Source organism: Nicotiana sylvestris, chromosome 2 (assembly GCF_000393655.2).
Source record: "Nicotiana sylvestris chromosome 2, ASM39365v2, whole genome shotgun sequence".
Taxonomy (NCBI): domain Eukaryota; kingdom Viridiplantae; phylum Streptophyta; class Magnoliopsida; order Solanales; family Solanaceae; genus Nicotiana; species Nicotiana sylvestris.
In genome coordinates, this window is record NC_091058.1 from 156,837,912 (window position 1) to 156,856,425 (window position 18,514).

At 36.9% G+C, this 18,514-nt stretch overlaps 2 protein-coding genes across 7 annotated transcripts; one reads left to right on the forward strand and one right to left on the reverse strand.

Moving 5' to 3' along the window:
- Positions 1-246: 246 nt before the first annotated feature.
- Positions 247-7,416, forward strand: LOC104243691 (uncharacterized). 3 transcript variants are annotated; one of them, XM_070168277.1, is made up of 10 exons: positions 247-495; positions 3,406-4,021; positions 4,191-4,610; positions 4,764-5,009; positions 5,187-5,354; positions 5,477-5,644; positions 5,766-5,933; positions 6,057-6,488; positions 6,635-6,762; positions 6,930-7,416. In XM_070168277.1, exons 1-10 carry the CDS (start codon positions 406-408, stop codon positions 7,236-7,238), a joined length of 2,745 nt encoding a protein of 914 aa, XP_070024378.1. In that variant the 5' UTR covers positions 247-405; the 3' UTR covers positions 7,239-7,416. The 3 variants fall into 3 exon arrangements, with proteins under 3 accessions (XP_070024378.1, XP_070024379.1, XP_070024380.1); XM_070168278.1 differs by having other exon boundaries at positions 4,194-4,610; XM_070168279.1 differs by having other exon boundaries at positions 332-495; positions 3,265-4,021.
- Positions 7,417-8,365: 949 nt separating this feature from the next.
- LOC104243704 (protein WHAT'S THIS FACTOR 9, mitochondrial) lies at positions 8,366-17,414 on the reverse strand. 4 transcript variants are annotated; one of them, XM_070168283.1, is made up of 4 exons: positions 16,752-17,414; positions 10,375-12,149; positions 10,012-10,240; positions 8,366-8,893 (listed from the first exon to the last, which is right to left on the reverse strand). In XM_070168283.1, exon 2 carries the CDS (start codon positions 11,748-11,750, stop codon positions 10,608-10,610), a length of 1,143 nt encoding a protein of 380 aa, XP_070024384.1. In that variant the 5' UTR covers positions 11,751-12,149; positions 16,752-17,414; the 3' UTR covers positions 8,366-8,893; positions 10,012-10,240; positions 10,375-10,607. The 4 variants fall into 4 exon arrangements, with proteins under 4 accessions (XP_070024384.1, XP_070024382.1, XP_070024383.1 ...); XM_070168281.1 differs by having other exon boundaries at positions 8,366-8,901; XM_070168282.1 differs by having other exon boundaries at positions 8,366-9,749.
- Positions 17,415-18,514: the final 1,100 nt, after the last annotated feature.

Consider the following 18,514-nt stretch of genomic DNA (forward strand, 5'->3'; position numbering starts at 1 on the left):
AATAAATACTTGCATTACTAACACATACAATACTAATACACCTTATTCCGCATTATTGTTATACATCCTAACAAACCACCCTTGAAGTTTTATATGTATTGATGAGGTACACGGACTATAGAACTAGTTCAAGAAAAGACAGTGGGAACAAGAAGAAGAAAGCAATAAAGGAATAAAAATAGACCTAATTAAAAAAATAAATAAATACCTTCAGGTGGATTGCATATTCATTGTTTTAGTTTTTCTAGGAATAATAAAAGACCGCTTTAGGAGCTGAATAGTGACGGAACTGATTATTAATGTTAAATTAATACTGCGGTGGGCAGAAGAGGGGATTTTCAGTTCCAATTATTTTTTAAAGCTTGGCGTTGCTTTACCCAACAAGAGGAAGAGTTGGTGGCGGAGATGGTAAAGAGACGGCGACAAGCGGTGAATGTGGCGGAGATAACCCCTCAGTTCTTCAAGATTATTCTCTTTCCTCATGCCTCTAAATTAGTATGTTCTTTCTGCAATTGAGTTTATGATTTCCTTTTTCTGTTTCTATTTGTTTGGTTTCTCTTCCCTTCACTTTTTGATTTAGTTATGCTTTCTCTTTATAACTTTGTGAAGATTTTTTTTTAGTTTTTAAATTTCCCATTTTGGTTTGTAAAAATCGTTTCTTGCCACAAATAGGAGCATCCAGTTTGAGTATGACGTTGATATCAATGTTGATGATTTGCACTTAGTCCTAGTCAACATCTTGTATGTGGATGGATGATGCTATTTTTGAGGATTCCATTTCCATTTAAGTTCCAATACTAAATTTGGACCAACACATTGTTGTATTACTTGAATGTCTCTATAAATGACACCAAACTAAGGGAGTAAAAAATTGTAATTTCAAATGGCATAAGAGGGAGATGTAGTAGGGAGCTCTCTTTGATTATATTATGAGTTTGTTATGTCAAATTGTAATGGTCCAACCAACTAGTGATATTGTCCGCTTTGGGCCTAGGCCCGCACGGCTTTAAAACATATCACTAGGGTCTAAGGCTTGTTTACTTATATACCCAACATCTCTCCCGTGTTTTGTCGATGTGAGATTCGTCTAGGGTGTCACACAAACTAGGGAGGTTAAGCCAAGCACATTTCTTGTTTCGAATGGTAAAGCTAAATAATTAGCCAACTTTTGATATTAGAACAATTCCTCTCAAACTAGTATAGTTTTTTAAATTTAGCTGATTTTGGAGTGTCTCTACATTTTAGACATCCCATCAGAAGCAAAGTTTTGATAGACTTAAATGATCAACTTTCAAAAACACAAGATTGAAATATTTCTACTTGTAGAGTTAATCTGACACTTTGCAGCAAATAATTTACTACAGTATATCTTTTCATATTACTCAGTCTTTGCTTTTAAGTAATGTAACAGTGCGAAAATTATTGTAATATTTACTAATAGTATAATAAGTTTTGAGAGAGCTTGTTTCCAGGATTTTCAAGATACAAATGAGATTGAACTGAGGAAGTGTAAATAATAGTCTTGATGACAAAAATCCAAATTCAACCTTAATCTGTACCCCATCTGAAAGGCCAATCTAATCAGTCACTTTGATGCTGCAACATTTAGAAGGAAGTCATGTAATGTATCTTTGGTCTTTCAACTAGGTCTTTAAATGTGCGCCAGTGGATGTACGGCGTGGCAATTTTTTTAGCATAATCCATAAAAGAGTTATGATTCTCTGTGTCCAATTAAATGGGGTTAGATACAAGAGTGTTCTTGAGGGAATGGGAAGCTTGAGGATCACAAGTTTTTTGGCAAACCTTAATGTAAATATAAACCAGTCTCAACTAAGTAATGTATTGTATCGTATTGTTACTTTAAATATAATGTTTGTTTGCTTTTTACTTAAATTTTACTGTATCATACCGTAAATTCCGTCGTTACGTAACGACGAAAAATGTCACTTTATGTAACAACCGGTTTGGTGTAGTCGCGACGTTACCTTGTCTTTTCCTCTTATCTTGCCCTTTATTATTATTAAATAATCCTTTATTCTACCTTTTTATATAATAATTCTACTTTGTACCATAAATTTTATTTGTAATACCGCAAGTTTGTCCTTCATATTGCTGATACGTGACATCATGAAACAATAGCAAACGATACAATTTATCCAAATATTGTATTCATCAAACGATACAATACACTATAATACAATACACTATAATACAATACAATACGATACATTATAAAACGATATGTAACAACCATCCAAACAAGTTGGTCTGCTTCTTGATCATTCAGATCTCAGTCGTTAAGTGCGTTTATTGTTTAGATCTTAATCTTTATCATTCAGATCTTAACCATTAAGTCTATTTGTTTTTTTAATTTTACAACCACTTAATAAGTCTATACTATAACAGTGTCTTAATAATACATTCAAGAATTTATTTACAAACATTTCACTATTATTCCTACACTTTCACCATTAACCACCACCTCCATTGCTATTGGTGTCCTCCACATCGTAGACGACCACCCACTACCCACTATTCATTACCACCATCCTCGGCCATAACTACCATTGTTATCAAGCACGAATGTTAGTCGTTACTACCATTAGCCATCATTTACAACCATCACCAATAACCACAATTACTACAATAATCGGTAATCACCACTATCAACCACCACTATATATCACTCATCACCATTATCAGTCACCACCACCATCAACCACCACAGTGTACTACTACTGTCATCCACCGTCTACTGCCCATAATCACCACCATCAACCAATATCACTACCAGACATTACCCGGTTGGCACCCACAACCGTTACTATTAGCCATCACCACCACCAACAACAATGTAATTTTTAATAGCATTTTATTAATATAGTATTAGATTAATTAGTACTATTTGATTTGAATTTATACTTATTAATTTTTAAATAAATATAAGTTTTATACATTCAGCGGTAGAGAAAACAAACAGTCTTAATTATTCAATATTCAGATCTTAATACAACATCTTAATATTCATATGTGTATCAAGATTCAAGCGTTTTAATCTTAATACATGTTAATATTCAGATATTTATTCCGATTTAGATGTCTTAATCTTAAAAGAAACAAATGAGTGAAATCTTCTGTCTTGTGGAGCTTGATTGACAGATCTAAGACCTGAGCTTAACTAATCACTTCAGTATTTGTTGTTTGTCTGTACATGATTTTCCTACTTAGCATCTAGCTATCGCTTTTTCTTTCTCCTTTTTCCAGTGGCAATATGTGATTGAAAACTTGACTACAGTCTCTTCAGCTACCTGACCCCAGATATTGGTCTTAAAGTTCTCTTCTCTTTCCTTTTGGTTTCTTCTCTCTTTTTTTTGTCCATTTCTTTCCGATTTTGGTATCATACAGCACATTCCAGATGAATTTGTAATGAAGTATGGGGCCAACATGCGAGATCTTGTGTCCCTTGAGGTCCCAAGTGGTGCGCTATGGAAAGTAAAATTGCAAAACTCTAATGGCATGGCATGGCTGAAGGAGGGTTGGGACCAGTTCAAGGAGTACTATTCAATTGGTTGTGGTTACTTTTTACTCTTCCAATATAATGGAAACTCTCATTTCTCTGTCTCCATATTTGATTTAAGTGCTTCCGAGATTGAATATCCTTCTGGCCCAAGTGAAGATATGACACCAGAGAATTTTGTAAAGATAGTGGGTGATGCTAGTCATATAAAGAAGGAAGTTGGGCCTGAGACAAACAATAATGCATGTGATGACATCGTGGACGATCTTCTTAGAAAGAAGACTGCAAAAGTTACAAAAGTAGCAGATCATTCATATCCAAGAAGACAAAGGTCTGGTGTTCCAGAATGGCAGGATCCTATCAGGGTAAACCTTGAGAAACCAGACGTGGAGGAGGATTTGTATTGTGCAACAGATAAAGAAAAAAGGAAGGAGATTAAGAAGGAGAAACTTGAAAAACAAAACATGGAGAAGAATTTGTACCATGCAGCAGATAAAGGAAAAGGTATATTGATTAAATGTTTGTACCTATTTTCATGGATTCTTCTTGTTCAATAACATGAGAATCTTCCCTTGTGGTACACATTCTGGTTGAATTATGCTGGTGCCAATAACATTCTCCTTTCTCTCTTTTTGTGTCCTCCTGCTCCCCCTTCCCCGGTCGCTTTTTTTAGCAGAGCACTGCAAAGAAGTACTAGATCCCCCAGCCTCTAAGATGACAAATACTAGCAGATGCAATAAAAGGAAATATTCTACGAGTTTGGAAGCACCACATTGTAGGCATCCTCTACGAAGTAAAAGTAAACCGGTGGAAGTGGTGAAGCTTGACCAATCAAAAACAGAAGGGACTATGCACTGTGTAAAACCAAAGAACACAGTAGTTGCAGATTCTTCACATTCTGGAAGACAAAAAACTGCCGCTCCAATATCCTGTCCAGAAACAATAGAGCCTAAGACAAAGCCTGAAAAAGTGAACTTGGAAGAGGATTTCCATTGTGCAGCACCAAAAGCAAGAAGGGGGGAGACTAACATGGAGAAACTTGAAAAGCAAGTTGTGCAACAGAATGTGTATGCTGAAGCATATAAATTTAAAGGTATTTGGCTTTAATATTTGAGGCTACTCTCATTGATGCTGCTGGTCAGTAACAAGAAAATTTTCCTTTGTGAGTCTCATTATGTTCAATATTATGTTGCGAGGCATGACATTCTTCTTCGTTCCCCCCACCGCACCAAATCTTTTTTGGCAGAGCACTGCAATGAAGTACCAGTAGTGGATTCCTCAGCATCTAAGATGACAACCACTAATCAACAAAGTGAAAAGAAAACTACTATCAATTTGGATGCGTCATGTTGTAGGTATCCACTGCGAAGTAAGCAACTGAAAGAGGTAAAGCTTGAAAAACGAGACACGGAAGAGGACTTGTTTTGTGCAGCACAAAAAGCAAAAAAGACAGAGACTAACAGAGTGAAGCTTGACAAAGGAGATGCTGAAGGTATTTGGTTTTAATATTTGTGCCTACTCTCATTAATGCTGCTAGTTCAGTAACGAGACAATTTTTCCTCTGAGAGACTCATTACGTGGAATTGTGTTATGATGGATGACATTCTTCTTCCTTTCTCCTCCGTTCCTCTTACCCCCCCCCCCACACCCCACATCATCTTTTTGGCAGAGCACTGCATTGAAGTACCAGTGGTGGATCCCTCAGCACCTAAGATGACAACCACTAATCAACATACTGAAAAGAAAACTGCTATGAGTTCGGATGTGTTACATTGTAGGTATCCACTGCGAAGTAAGCAACTGAAAGATGTGATGATTGAAAAAAGAGATTTGAAAGGTATTTGGTTCAGTCACAAGACAATGTTCCTTGTGAGTCTCATTACGATGAATTATGTTATGACGGATGACAATGTTTTTCTCCTCCCTTCCTTCCCCCCTCCCGCGTCATCTTTTTGGCAGAGCACTGCAATGAAGTATCAGTGGTGGATCTCTCAGCATCTAAGATGATTACCACTAATCGACATACTGAAAAGAAAACTGCTACCAGTTTGGATGCATCATGGTGTAGGTATCCACTGCGAAGTAAGCAACTGAAAGATGTGAAGATTGAAAAAAGAGATTTGAAAGGTACTTGGTTCAGTAACAAGACAATGTTCCTTGTGAGTCTCATTACGTTGAATTATGTTATGACGGATGACAATGTTTTTCTCCCCCCCCCCCCCCCCCGCGCACGTCATGTTTTTGGCAGAGCACTGCAATGAAGTGTCAGTGGTGGATCTCTCAGCATCTAAGATGACTACCACTAATCGACATACTGAAAAGAAAACTGCTACCAGTTTGGATGCATCATGGTGTAGGTATCCACTGCGAAGTAAGCAACTGAAAGATGTGAAGATTGAAAAAAGAGATGTGGAAGGTATTTTGTTCAGTAACAAAACAATTTTCCCTTGTGAGATTCATTACATTGAATTATTTTATGATGGATGACATTCTTCTTTTCCTCCCTTCCTTCCCTTCTTCCACGTCATCTTTTTGGCAGAGCACTGCAACAAATTACCAGTAATGGATCCCTCAGCATCTGAGATGACAACCACAAATCAACATAGTGGAAAGAAAACTGCTACCAGTTTGGATGTGTCACGTTGTAGGTATCCACTACGAAGTAAGCAACTGAAAGAGGTCAAGCTTGAACAATGGGGAGGAGAGAAGAATATGCATAATCTAAAGCCAAAAAATAAAGTAGTCGCAGATTCTCCATATTGTGAAAGGCAAAATTCTGGCCTTCCAGCATCCTCTCCAAGTTTTCACCCAGAAAAAAAGGAGCCTATCAGGGTGAAGCTTGAAAAGCCAGACGTGGAAGAGGATTTGTTTTGTGCAGCTCAAAAAGCAAAAATGAAGGTGATTAACAATGTGAAACTTGAAATAGGAGACGTGGAAGGTAATTTGAATAGTGCAGCTTATAAAGTAAAAGGTATGTCATTCTACTTTTTATGGCTACTCTCACGGATACTGCTTGTTTGATAACATGAGGATCTTCCTTTGTGGTGGCCATTTTATTGAATTATATTGTTAAACATGACATTCTTTGGTCTTTCTTCTGTCTCTCCGGTTTCACAGCTTCTGAGATGACAAATACTTGGCAAGAAAAAGGCTATACCCTCATAGATGCACAATGTTCCAAATTGGGGAATCCATACTTCATTGTTTCTATGCAGCCGACTCATGTCTCAAGAAATTTCCTCTTGGTAAGCTGTCAGTCAAGAGATGGTCAGTTCATTGCCTTTTGATAGATGTCGAGTCCAGCTGTCCTTGGGGCAAGTGTTCTTTGTTTTTAGTCTGTTAAAGGGGAAGGGGGTAAAAGAACTCAGAATCTCTAAAAAGAGTAACTCTTACAACAATTTTTTTTTTCCAGAATATACCTGGTAACTTCTTCAGGAGATATTTCAAAGAGGAGGAAGCCTTTGTCATTCTGCGAGCTTCTGATGGGAGAACTTGGCGTGCAAGGTGCTCTTTCCAATCAAATTGTGCGAGGATCCACTCACCAGGTTGGAGAGAATTTGCACTAGACAACGGTTTAAAAGTGCATGACACTTGTGTCTTTGAGCTGATGGAAGGTATCGAGCTAGTGTTAAATATAACAATTTTCCGAGCTGACTCCTGTTTCCTGAAAGACAATCTCCCACTTTGCGGGCAAGGTAGGGATAGTGTCACTGTACTTTAGCTTTATCCATCTTCTGTTGATCTTGAACTCTTCTTGAAGGAGTTAAATCTATTACAGATGAACACTGAGCTCAAGGATATTACATGTATTTCCTTAATTCTAGTTACTTTCTTATGATTGAGCTCACCTGTATTATGTGAACTTAAGTATCCTGAGATGATAATTTGTTTTTGGTTTATATTTCTCCTTACATCTATTTAGCAATTGAGGTCCTCTCCATTTTCTTAGTTTCTGTTTCCTGTGACAAGGTTTTCGTGCTTGCACAGGTACTAGCAATTCTCAGGCACTATGAGAAACTTTACAATGATAGCAGCTTTTATGCTATACTAGATTTACCTCGTCTTTGGTCATCCCTTCCTCTAGTATTTTTTATTCCATGTTTACTTCTTGTTTTTTGGTTCATGCTAAAATCATGTTTTTACATTCTCAAACGGAAATAATTTTAAAGGGTTTCAGTAACCAACAGTGATATCCTTGCTTTTAATTTCATTGATTGTCCTTCAATTACTCTTCCCAACCTTATTGTTGGAGGGACAGTTCGTTCATTGAGCCAATTGGCCTCATATTAAGTCGTCTAACTCTACATTGAGCCAAACTATTCTCCTCCATCTTCCTTTCTCATAATATACCACTCTTTCTGGAAAAAGAAAAAGACAAAAAAAGAGAGAAGATATTTTACCATTCGTTGCTATTATTCGTAGCTATATTTGAATTTTATAGCAAATTCATGAAAAAATATTTTAATTGTTTTGAATTGAAATAAGAGAGTCACAACCTCTGGTTAGAGCATCCGCTTAGTTAACGGAGGTCTTGAGTTTGACACTCAACAAAGTCATTTAATTTTTTTGTATTTCTATATTCGCCTTGGTTGTATTCGTTACGCATTTGAATACAGTCAATATGAATACAGTTGATATAGGTGGTATCATTTACATATACCCCCGTATATAGCCGCTACATGTTGTATCATTTGTATACAATTGAGGTTGTATTCGTTGCAAGAACAAATATAATCAACACATGCTATATTCGTTGCGTGTTTGAATACAAGTGATACAAGCTGGTAACAATTGAACAGTGAATGTTAATTAGGCAAACTATAATTACTAGGCTCTAAACTATAGTGCTTTATGAAAAATCCTCATGTAACAGTCAGTCTTGGCCTTATTCACAAATCAACACATACTTTAACGAGATACTGTTCATTCCACCATGGAAATAAAACAAATCAAACTGCAAAGTTGATGCCTTTTGCAAATGTACATTTTCAAGCCTAATATCGAAGTTAGAGAAAATAGACCCACAACTGAGAGAAGATAAAACCTGGTGTGACAATTTTACTTCAGTAGCATAGAGGCTTATCAGAGAAAATGTAGCTCACTTGAAAAGAAAAAGCAAACACCTAAAGCAATGGAAATGTTGAGTGCTAGGAAAATGGAATAGTGAGTTGAGAAAGCTGCCAGAAACTGAACGAACAGCCAGATTGTGAGTTCCGACTCATGAAAACTCATGATTCAACGTTGAATGCAGCTCTCTCTGTTTTAAATGGTATCCAGAAATGTCCTTGGCATAAATATGGGTGGATACGAATGCCATCGACATGTCACCCAGGGGAGGAGCACCGGCATGGGCAAGGCTATCTGCTATCCTCTGGCCTGCAAAACTAATAAGGAATATAGTGTTTGTAATCTGCAACTAGCCTCTTGTCTTGGTTGTTAGAAATGCACGGAACAATAAAGTGATGGTAATCTAGTCCCTCTCATTTCTGATTACAGATGGTAATCCAAAGATGATACAATATCTAACCTATCTAGTCTTTAAGCAGCTGGAAAAGCTAACACGTAAAAGCCAGATACAATAACTCATACATACAAGTGAAACAATACTTAAGCATCAAAACTCAATCCATGTTCTCTAGTTACTCATTTTTAAAATGAGTGCCAAAAGGAAATGCGCTCCTCTTCTTCTTGCTCCTCTACTCCCTTGAGGTAATCAGAAATGATACAACCAGATTGCAGAATTATGACAATCTCCAAAATCAGAATTGTAAAGTAAGAAGCATCCATAGTTTCAGAGGAACACTTGTGCAGTTATTTAAGATTTTGAAATCAACCAGATCATTGAGAGTTCTTAAATCAGTTTACAGTAACCATCAGATAAGTAGTTTTTCCAACACTGCTATTACACTTTAAAGTGTAAGGTACACTATTTGTAAAGCGCTTCAATTGTCTAAGGAGGAAAGATTTTTGAAACTTGTGTCTAAAACAATTCACAAATATTTGTGTGGCTGGGTAAAATGAAATTTTTTAAAGTTAAATTGTTTCTAAATACAAAAATGTATCATTCTTTTTGTAACAAACTAAAATGGATAGTGCATCACATAAATTGAGACAGGCAGTATTTCATTTTGGTTGCCAAAATAATTGTCTCACACATTCTAATTTTGATTGTGTCCATTTCAGGGACATCTTAAAAGTTCTTTTTCCACATGTGCCCAGATTCATTCATGACCTGAAAGTTAAAATTAATGAGAAACAGATAAATGATATATCATGGAGACAACTTGATGACAACACAGAAAAAAATAAATGATTATCATGGAGAGAACTTGATGACAACATTGACATAAACTATCTATCACATACACTGTCTCATAGCATTCTCAAAGAACAGTATGAACATAGTATCTAACAGAATCTCAAAGCCTTCATCCAGCCTTTAGAAACTAAAATCTGATAAATCAACTTACTCGTTAAAGGTAAACAATCCTTACCATTATATTATAACACCACAGGGTCAGTCGCTGCAAGAGTTCCAGCTGAATTCTTCTTAGAGAACAAAAGACTGTCAATCATATCTTTGAGACACACCCAAGGGCACTCCACAGGTGCTTCTCCGAAACGATGCTCATGAAGGGAGTAATCCACACTCTCACCTCAACTTCCAATTGCATTAGTTAATTGTCTTTCATCTTGATCTAAAACGGCTGAGTCTTCTTTGACCTGTTCATTGTAACGAAGATGAGGAGTGAGGACCATATCATAAGCAAGACTAGGGAGAACTTCCTCAACGTTATAAAGAACTTCTACGCAAATTCAGATCAGAAAATGAGAATCGCAAAGTTACACATAATCACCTCTCAGCTTGTAATTACAGAACTTCTTAAAGACCTCTATCTGATCTGATTCGTATTCTGAAAGCATATCCAATCCAGTTCCACAGGTTTCTGAGAACTTCAAATAGTACAGCCAATCACATCTCAGCTTGTAACATTAAATTCTTGAAGGACCTTAATCTACTTTGCTTCATGTTCTAAAAGCATATCAGAATCTTAGTCTCTATACCAGAGTAATATCTAGTTCCACAGGTTTAACCAACAAAACTACTTGTCAGTGACTCCTCTTCTGCACCTTGGTTAGTATCTCTATATAACCCCCTACTACGATCTAGAAAACCTTGCTTCATCATGTTCGCAAATTTCTCCCTTATGTGAACAAGGGGATGCTTCTCAATCAGTTGATTGCGATTATAAGCCTCTCTAAGGACGACAGTCTGAGTGTCACCCTTCATAGAAATGTAAAAAATCCCAGGATGCCGCTCAAAGACCTTTGTGAACTTCTGAGGCAATGCAAATGGCTTGCGGAGATTGCTAACGTTTCTCCTCTCTATTTTCTTTTGTAAGGTGAGGTGCAAAAGCTCATGAAACACTCCAACAATCCTCTTCTCTGACACATCTGTCCTTGGGTCCAAATGAGAGGCATCCACATAAGGAGAAGTATAAGGCAGCTTTTGCCATTCCTCCAACCATTCCATGCATTTTCTCTTTAACCCGAAACCCCGGGTGAATCCAATAGGAAACATCAAGGTCCCATTTCCCCTTGTAGAATTTGCCTCCAAATGGGAAACAGCTAATTTGTGATCCCATGCTAAAAGCTTAAGACCAACACGACCATCGGGAAGGTCCACCAAATTAAACAGCTCAGGGTGTTTTATAACCAATGAACTACCACAATCATGTGGCAAGCCTAAATCCCATTTTAGTTGATCAACTGTCTGAAGAGGAAGCATCCTCTCCTTGGTCATCATCAAAAGCTTTCTCAGCCTACTAACAATATCCGTGCTGCACTCGCAGAGAACAGTAACTTCTTCATGATGAAACTCTAGGGTTTCAGGAGTTAATTTGAACCACGGAACAGGAGTGCCAGCACTATCACAACAAGAAAATTCCTCAAAAATATTTGGGTATCGCCTAAGGAAAGTGGAGACTTTCAATTCATGAGGGAGCCCAAGCTGCCCACGCTTGGTTGTGAGATGGTAAATAGGAAGACCAGAACTGGATTGTGAGGCAATGATGGAAACTAGTGTAGATCCCGCCTTCAGTTCTCTGCCTCCAGCTACTACACTGTCCAAGACACTATCTTTAACCCATTTTAGCTTTACATTCACAAGAGTACGCTTCTGATGGTAATTCAATATCGAGACAATGCAACCTTCTTCTACCCTCCTCAGCATTTCAGCAAAGGCTAACTTTCTCTTATCCACTCAAGTTACGCGTAAATCCTGTATATAAATGTAGAAGATTCTACCATCTGGAGAACAGATTAAAGATTCTTATCCAATTAAGAATGAAACTAAGGTCCAAAACCCAGAATGAAACAAAGGCCCTTAAAGAATACAGATTTGCCTCTCATCAGTCTGGAAAAGATCAAAGGCTTATTTTCAAGTCCGATTGCTCCTCCTCACCTTTCTTTGGAGTGCTTAGACAATTTCTGGGTATGGAGTTGCCAGACGCTGGAAGTAGTACAATCAGATGACTGACCACTCAACCACGAAATAACCTGGAAGGCTGGAACTTTCCAAGCGAAAGAAAAGATTTTGCTCTATAGCCTTTTTTCCCCTCCAAAAGTAAATCTGAAGTGAAGACAAAACAAGTAACACTTAGTCAAATATTAATTATGTGTAATAATTCTGAACTTGAAAAAGAAGAATAAAAGAAGCAGACTAAACTAACAAAATTCCACCAAATTGAAAGAAACAACCAAATGTCATTTTCTCGTTAATATCAATGCTAATTAATGCCACTAACAATTTTTCTCAGGCATCTTGGCGTTAGTGAGAACGATACTATGCTGAGATCAGTGTTATTAAAAGCAAGCGCTTCTCGCTTAAAGCGCAGAAGCGAGGGGAGGGGTCTACGCTTTTCTACCCTGAAGCGCGACTTCTGTAAATAAGCGCACGCTTCAGGCAAAAAAGTGAGGAGCGAGGCGATGGAAAAAAGTGAGAAGCTCGCTTAAGCGAGATCCAGCGGCTGCCTAGGGTTTTTAAAAAAAAAAATTGCAAATACGCTTACGACATTTCTTTCAAACACATCTGCTTCTCTGCTGCGACGACTCTCTTCTTCTCTCAATTGTTGCAAGCCTTTGAGTTCTTGTCTTCTCTCAGGTAAGTTTATCTTCTTCTCCTTCTTCTCTTTCTTCTCTTCTCTTCCTCTTCTGATTTTCTCTGCTACTGTTCGACTCCTCTCATCTTTTCTCTTCTTCTCTCTCTCTTCTTCCATTCTATTTTTTTTCAGTTCTTCTTTTCTATCCTGCCTTGTTTTCTATTTTAGGGTTCTGCTCTGACTCTTTTTTTTTAATTTCTGATGCTCACTGTTGACTCCTCTCCTCTTTTTTCTTCTCTTTCTCTTCTTCTTTTCTAATTTTTTTAGTTCTTTGTTCTGCCCTGTTTTCTATTAAAAGCGAGGGCTCTGTTTTTTTTTTTAATTTCTGCTGTTCACTATTCTTCTGCTCTGTTTTTCTGCTGTTCCCTGTTCTGCCCTGTTTTAACATTTCTGTTTTTTTTTTTTGGTTGAAGAATAGGATGTTGCTTCTTTTGTGATTTGGTTTTGCATTTGTTTAATATGTTATGACTTTTGAGGATTATTGACTATCTAGTTTTAGTATCTATCAATTGCTTCTTAAGTTAAGAATTGAAACATTTTCTTAATATGTTATTTTTATTGAGTTTTTGGTCATGTATCTTTGCCTATTTAATATTTTTTATTTATGTATTAAATTGCGCTTCACATGAAAAAAGCGCAGCACTTCGCTTCACGCTTCTCACTTCGATGAAGCGAGGCCTCCTCGCTTTTTTCCGCTTCTCGCTCTCCAAAACACTGGTTGAGATTGTGCAAACTGGATATGACCTACTAGGAAAACCAGATAGTTGTCTGCTTGTACTACTTCCGGCATCTTAAGAGGTGTAAATATTTTTAGAAAAAATAAGGATAACAATATTATATTTATGAGTTTCGAAAAATAAAATATTGTGTCAAATGCGCAAAACTTTTAGTCATCTCACTAAATAATTAGTGTTCATTTCCTATTTAAGAGTTTCTCACCAAATAAATACTTCAAAGATATTTATTCTCTTTTTTAATCAAAGGTTTGAATAAAGATTTCAACAAAAATAATTATACTCTTTTTTAAAATTCATAAAAAACAAATACATAATAACTTTTCATTTATAGTTTTAATTTATCTTATAATAATTATACTTTAATATGGGATATACTTCATATTTATAATCATTATATTTTAATATGGGAATTATTTCATATGGTATATTGTATAGGATTTTCATAGTATAAGGGAAGTGTTTGACATAAATATGCTACCCAAAATGAGTTCACCTTGAAGAGCCAAGTCAAGAGTATTACCTTTAGGGGTCGTTTGGTTGGAATACGATTTATACCGGTATAAGCTATATTGGGATTAGTTATGCTGGGATTGTTGTTTATTCATTGTTTGGTATGTTGTATTAAGAATGACAATTGCATAATTTCTAAGAAGAAGGTATAAGTTATACCGGTGCTAATTACCCCACCTTCTATAAGGTATAAGTTATCCCAGTGTTAAAATTAACACCGGGATAATTTATACCTGGTTTGCTAACCAAACAGAGTATTAAGATGGTATTAAATTTTTATACCACCATCATACCTTATTATACCTCATACCAAACGACCCCTTAGTACTCCCTCTGTTACCACTTGTATCAATGTATGGCATAGTTTGCTTGACACGAAATTTAACAAAAGAAAACTTTTGTAACTTGTGGTTTTAAATATACCATAACACTTGGGCATCTATAAAAACTTCTTGTTAAGGGTAAAACGAGAAATTTTAAATTAGTTATTTCTAGATATAAAAAGGTGTCATTCTTTTCGGACCACCCTAATATAGAAAAGGTGCCACCAAGACTTAAAGGTAAGTTCTGCAGAGTGATGGTTAGACTGTCTATGTTGTATGCAACAGAGTGTTGGCCAATTAAGAACTCTCATGTCTAGAAGTTGAAAGTAGTGCAAATGGGGATGTTGAGGTGAATGTGTTGGCATACTAGGAGAGACAGGATCATGAATAAAGATATTCGGGACAAGGTGGGGGTTACTCTTGTGGAGGATAAGCTGCGGGACGTGAGGTTGCGATGGTAGGGGTACGTGAGGAAGAGATGTCTGAATGCCCCAGTAAGGAGGTGCAAGAGATTGCACATGGTGAGTCCAAGGAGGGGAAGAGGAAGGCCTTAGGGAGAGGTGATTCGGCATGATATGACACATCTTCAGCTTACTAATGACACGACCCTTAATAACAGGTTGTGGAGGTCGAAGATTATGGTAGAAGGTTAGTAGGTAGTAAAGCGTATTTCCCTTATATATTGATGAGGATGTCACACACCGTATCGGAGCAGGGTGGATGAAGTGGAGGCTCGCGTCCGGTGTCTTTTGCGATAAGAATGTACCGTTGAGACTTAAGGGTAAGTTCTACGAGGTAGTGGTTAGACCACCTATGTTGTATGGGGCAGAGTGTTGGCCAGTCAAGAACTCACACGTCCAACAGATGAAAGTAGCTGAAATGAGAATGTTAGAGATGGATGTGTAGGCATATTAGGTTGGATAAAATTAGGAATGAAGTTATTCGGGACAATGTGGGAGTGGCCCCTGTGGAGGAAAAGATGTGTGAGGCGAGACTGAGATGGTTCGAACATGTTAAGAGGGGAAGCACATATGCTCCAATCAGGAGGTGTGAGGCGTTTGGGGGGAGGAGGGTAAGAGGAGGGTTAAGGGTAGGCCAAAGAAGTCTTGGGGAGAGGTGATCAAGCGGGAGCGGTACATGGCACAGCTTGAGCTAACCGAGGACATTACCCTAGATAGAAAGGTGTGGAGGTTGAAGATTAGGGTAGAAGGTTAGTAAGTAATCGTGCGTTTCCCTTTGGCTTCCCTAGTTCGATAGTAGTAGTGTTAGTACTGTACCCTATTATCCTTAGTTTGCTATTATCGCATTTCTTGTTCTGTTATTACTAGGCATCGGTACTTATGTAGTTTGCTAGCAGTACTTCGTTCATATTCTCGTTTGTTACTTTGGATTTAGTTCTCTAAATATATTGTCTTCCTATTACTTGCTACCGGTACCTCTTTCATGTTCTTTGTTGCTATCTTCGATTTAGTTTTCTAATTATATTGTCTTGCTATTACTTGCTATCAGAGCTTCTTTCACCTTCTTTAGCCGAGGGTCTGTCGGAAACAATCTCTCTGCCCTTCCAGGGTGGGGTAAGGTTGAGTACATCCTACCCTTCCCAGACCCCACTTGTGGGATTACACTGGTTTGTTGTTGTTGTTGTTATGGAATTTATCTTGATCAAGTCACGTTGGCGCGCACTTGTTTGTACGCGTCGAAAATCATGCCGCACGTACATACCCATGATTTAACGACTCATTTATTGTTATTTGAAATTGAAAGATCAAGTCGCATAAACGAACACTTGAATTTTGGAATTAAGTATCACAGTTACGCCACGAGAACCGTACCCATAACCATGATGATTGATTATTTTACGTGCCTAAAAGCATGCTAACGTTATGAGTTATTTTTCTTAACTAATTTGAGATTGTTATGAGGTAATAAATTGTGGAATTTGTTGTGGAGAAATGATGTGACTTAATTATTATTAAGCTAATGGACCAAGATATGGAGGTGACTGGCATTATTCAATATGAAAGAAGTGAGCCTGCTTGTGCTTATTCTACTTAAGGAAAAGGGCCAGGCATAATCCTTTTGGGCCAAATTTTATTTTATCTTCTCGTTGAAAATTATTTCAAGCAGCTCCCATTACTAAACTAACTTAGGCCCAAAATCCCTTGAACACTATAATATTACTCTTAAAGCCTAAGCATTCACCTCAATAAAGCCTACTGCAGGATATCAAAGTAGTCTAACCAGTAAACTTATTGCAACATGATTTCAACTAAACTATACTCAAGCAACAATCAAAAGAGTAAATCTCCTCAAATAAAATTTCTACAAAGAAAACAGAAAAGACTTAAGACTTTTACAGCAAAGCATTAATTCATTAACATGTAGTATTCAAAACAAAGAACATCCAAAAATATATTCAACAGAATCATCTCACGAAGAATAACATGAATTCATTTGAGCAATGCACAAAATAAGATTAAAATGCTAGGATTAGAAAATGAACCTTCCTTTACATTGGTGGAATCCAAAATTTAAACTTCTATAACTCAATAATAGAGTCAAGGACAAGGACCACGCCTGAAAACCAATGACGACGACCTCAAACGAAAGCTAACACGCCAAACTCAAAAGGAATCGTGAACGATCGAGCTAGCGAAGAACAGAGAAATAGATTATGCCCGTTTGTGGTTCTTTCTTGTGGTATTTTCAGGTTGATTTATAGCTGGGTCTTGGGGCTGTTTTTGGTTGCATTTTGTGACTGATTTTGCTGAGTTTTGGGGCTGTTTTTCAGCAGTCTCGCAGCTAGTTTTGCTGCTCTTTGGGGCTGGATTTTGGTTCCCTTTTCAGCTCGTTTTTGGTCTGATTTCGCAGCTGGTTTTGCTGCAGTTTTGGGGGTTCTTTTAAGGTGGAAGGGAGCTGGTTTTGGGGGTGATTTGAGGTCGTTTTTGGGAGAAAACAGTGGTGTTTTGGGTGGAGGGGGGATAGTGTTGGGGCTGGTTTAACAGGGGAAGAATGTGGTCTTTTACATTTGCTTATTTTGGTGGTTTGGTGGAGCTTTTATGGCTGAAGCAATGGTGGAAACAGCTAATGCATTTTTGGTCGGAGAAGAAGGAGATAGCTGTGCCTTCTTTTTTTTTTGCCAACTACTGCGGCTCTTTTCTTTTTTAAGTCTGCTAGGGTTTCTATCTTTTTTCCTCCCTTTCTTTTACTACTACATAATATGTGTCCTGATTATTAAAAATAATTATCTCAAATTATTTATTATTTTAGAAATTAAAGATAAAATTAATTATATTTTTCTTTTCTTACTCTTAATAATTAATTGCATTCACATTTAGTAAAAATGTGAACAATATCATTGATAGAGATGATACATAAATTAAAAAAAATATTTAATAAATGTAAAGTAGTCAAAAATTATTCTTTCTTAAGAGGCGTACAAAATAGAATCACGACACATATTATGAGACGGAGGAAGTACCTCAGACTAGTGAAACTCCACCACGCTTGGCGCAGTCGTAAAAAATCTCATACAATTTATAAAATAATTACATTAGTTTTTAAATACGTATTAAAAATAACCAAAGTAGGCTTTTGCAAAAATTAATTATGAGTATATCTTTAAATTATTTTTCAAAAATAATGTAAACCTTTTGTTTCCTGGAACGTACTGGAAATGTTTATAGACATTTACACCTGAAAGTTCCTTTTCTTGATGTTATTAGAGTTGCATTCTTCTAACTTGCATTTCATGTTACCAGCATTTTGAACTTGGGAAGTTGGGAAGGTATGTAATACTACTTAATTTATTGAGAATGTAATAATTTTTTGAATTGGTCCTTGAGTTGATGAGTTACAAGTTTACTAAATTGCTGCTTACTTTCTGTTTTAATGTTTAATTACTTTCTGTTTTAAAGAAACCCTTAGCGTTATAGTGTAAGCATGAAAATGCAATACACTTTAGCACTCAAAACAGTCAGGGCCGGATTTAGGGACGAACACCCTTTGCCGAAAAATTATATTGTATATGTAAGGTAAAATCTGGTTTATACCTCTATATATCATGTTTTGAATCCCCTTGACATAGCCCAAAAGCATAGCTTAGCAAGAGGGTTCAAAATCTTTGTAAAGTCATTGGTTTTATTCCCACCAGCTATAACCTTTTTAACTTTTTCCTTCTTTTTAACCCCTTTGGCAATAACCCTGCAAATCTAACAAAAAATGGAGCCTAGAGTAGGATCTCTTTTGGATTAGCCTTATGCTTGG

Excerpts from the sequence above, each read along its gene's own strand:
- LOC104243691 (XM_070168277.1), top strand. The coding sequence starts at position 406 with ATGGTAAAGAGACGGCGACAAGCGGTGAATGTGGCGGAGATAACCCCT. Across the intron at positions 5,934-6,056 it reads TGAAAAAAGAGATGTGGAAG|AGCACTGCAACAAATTACCA; the intron begins GTATTTTGTTCA and ends TCTTTTTGGCAG. Across the intron at positions 6,489-6,634 it reads TGCAGCTTATAAAGTAAAAG|CTTCTGAGATGACAAATACT; the intron begins GTATGTCATTCT and ends CCGGTTTCACAG.
- LOC104243704 (XM_070168283.1), bottom strand. The coding sequence starts at position 11,750 with ATGCTGAGGAGGGTAGAAGAAGGTTGCATTGTCTCGATATTGAATTAC.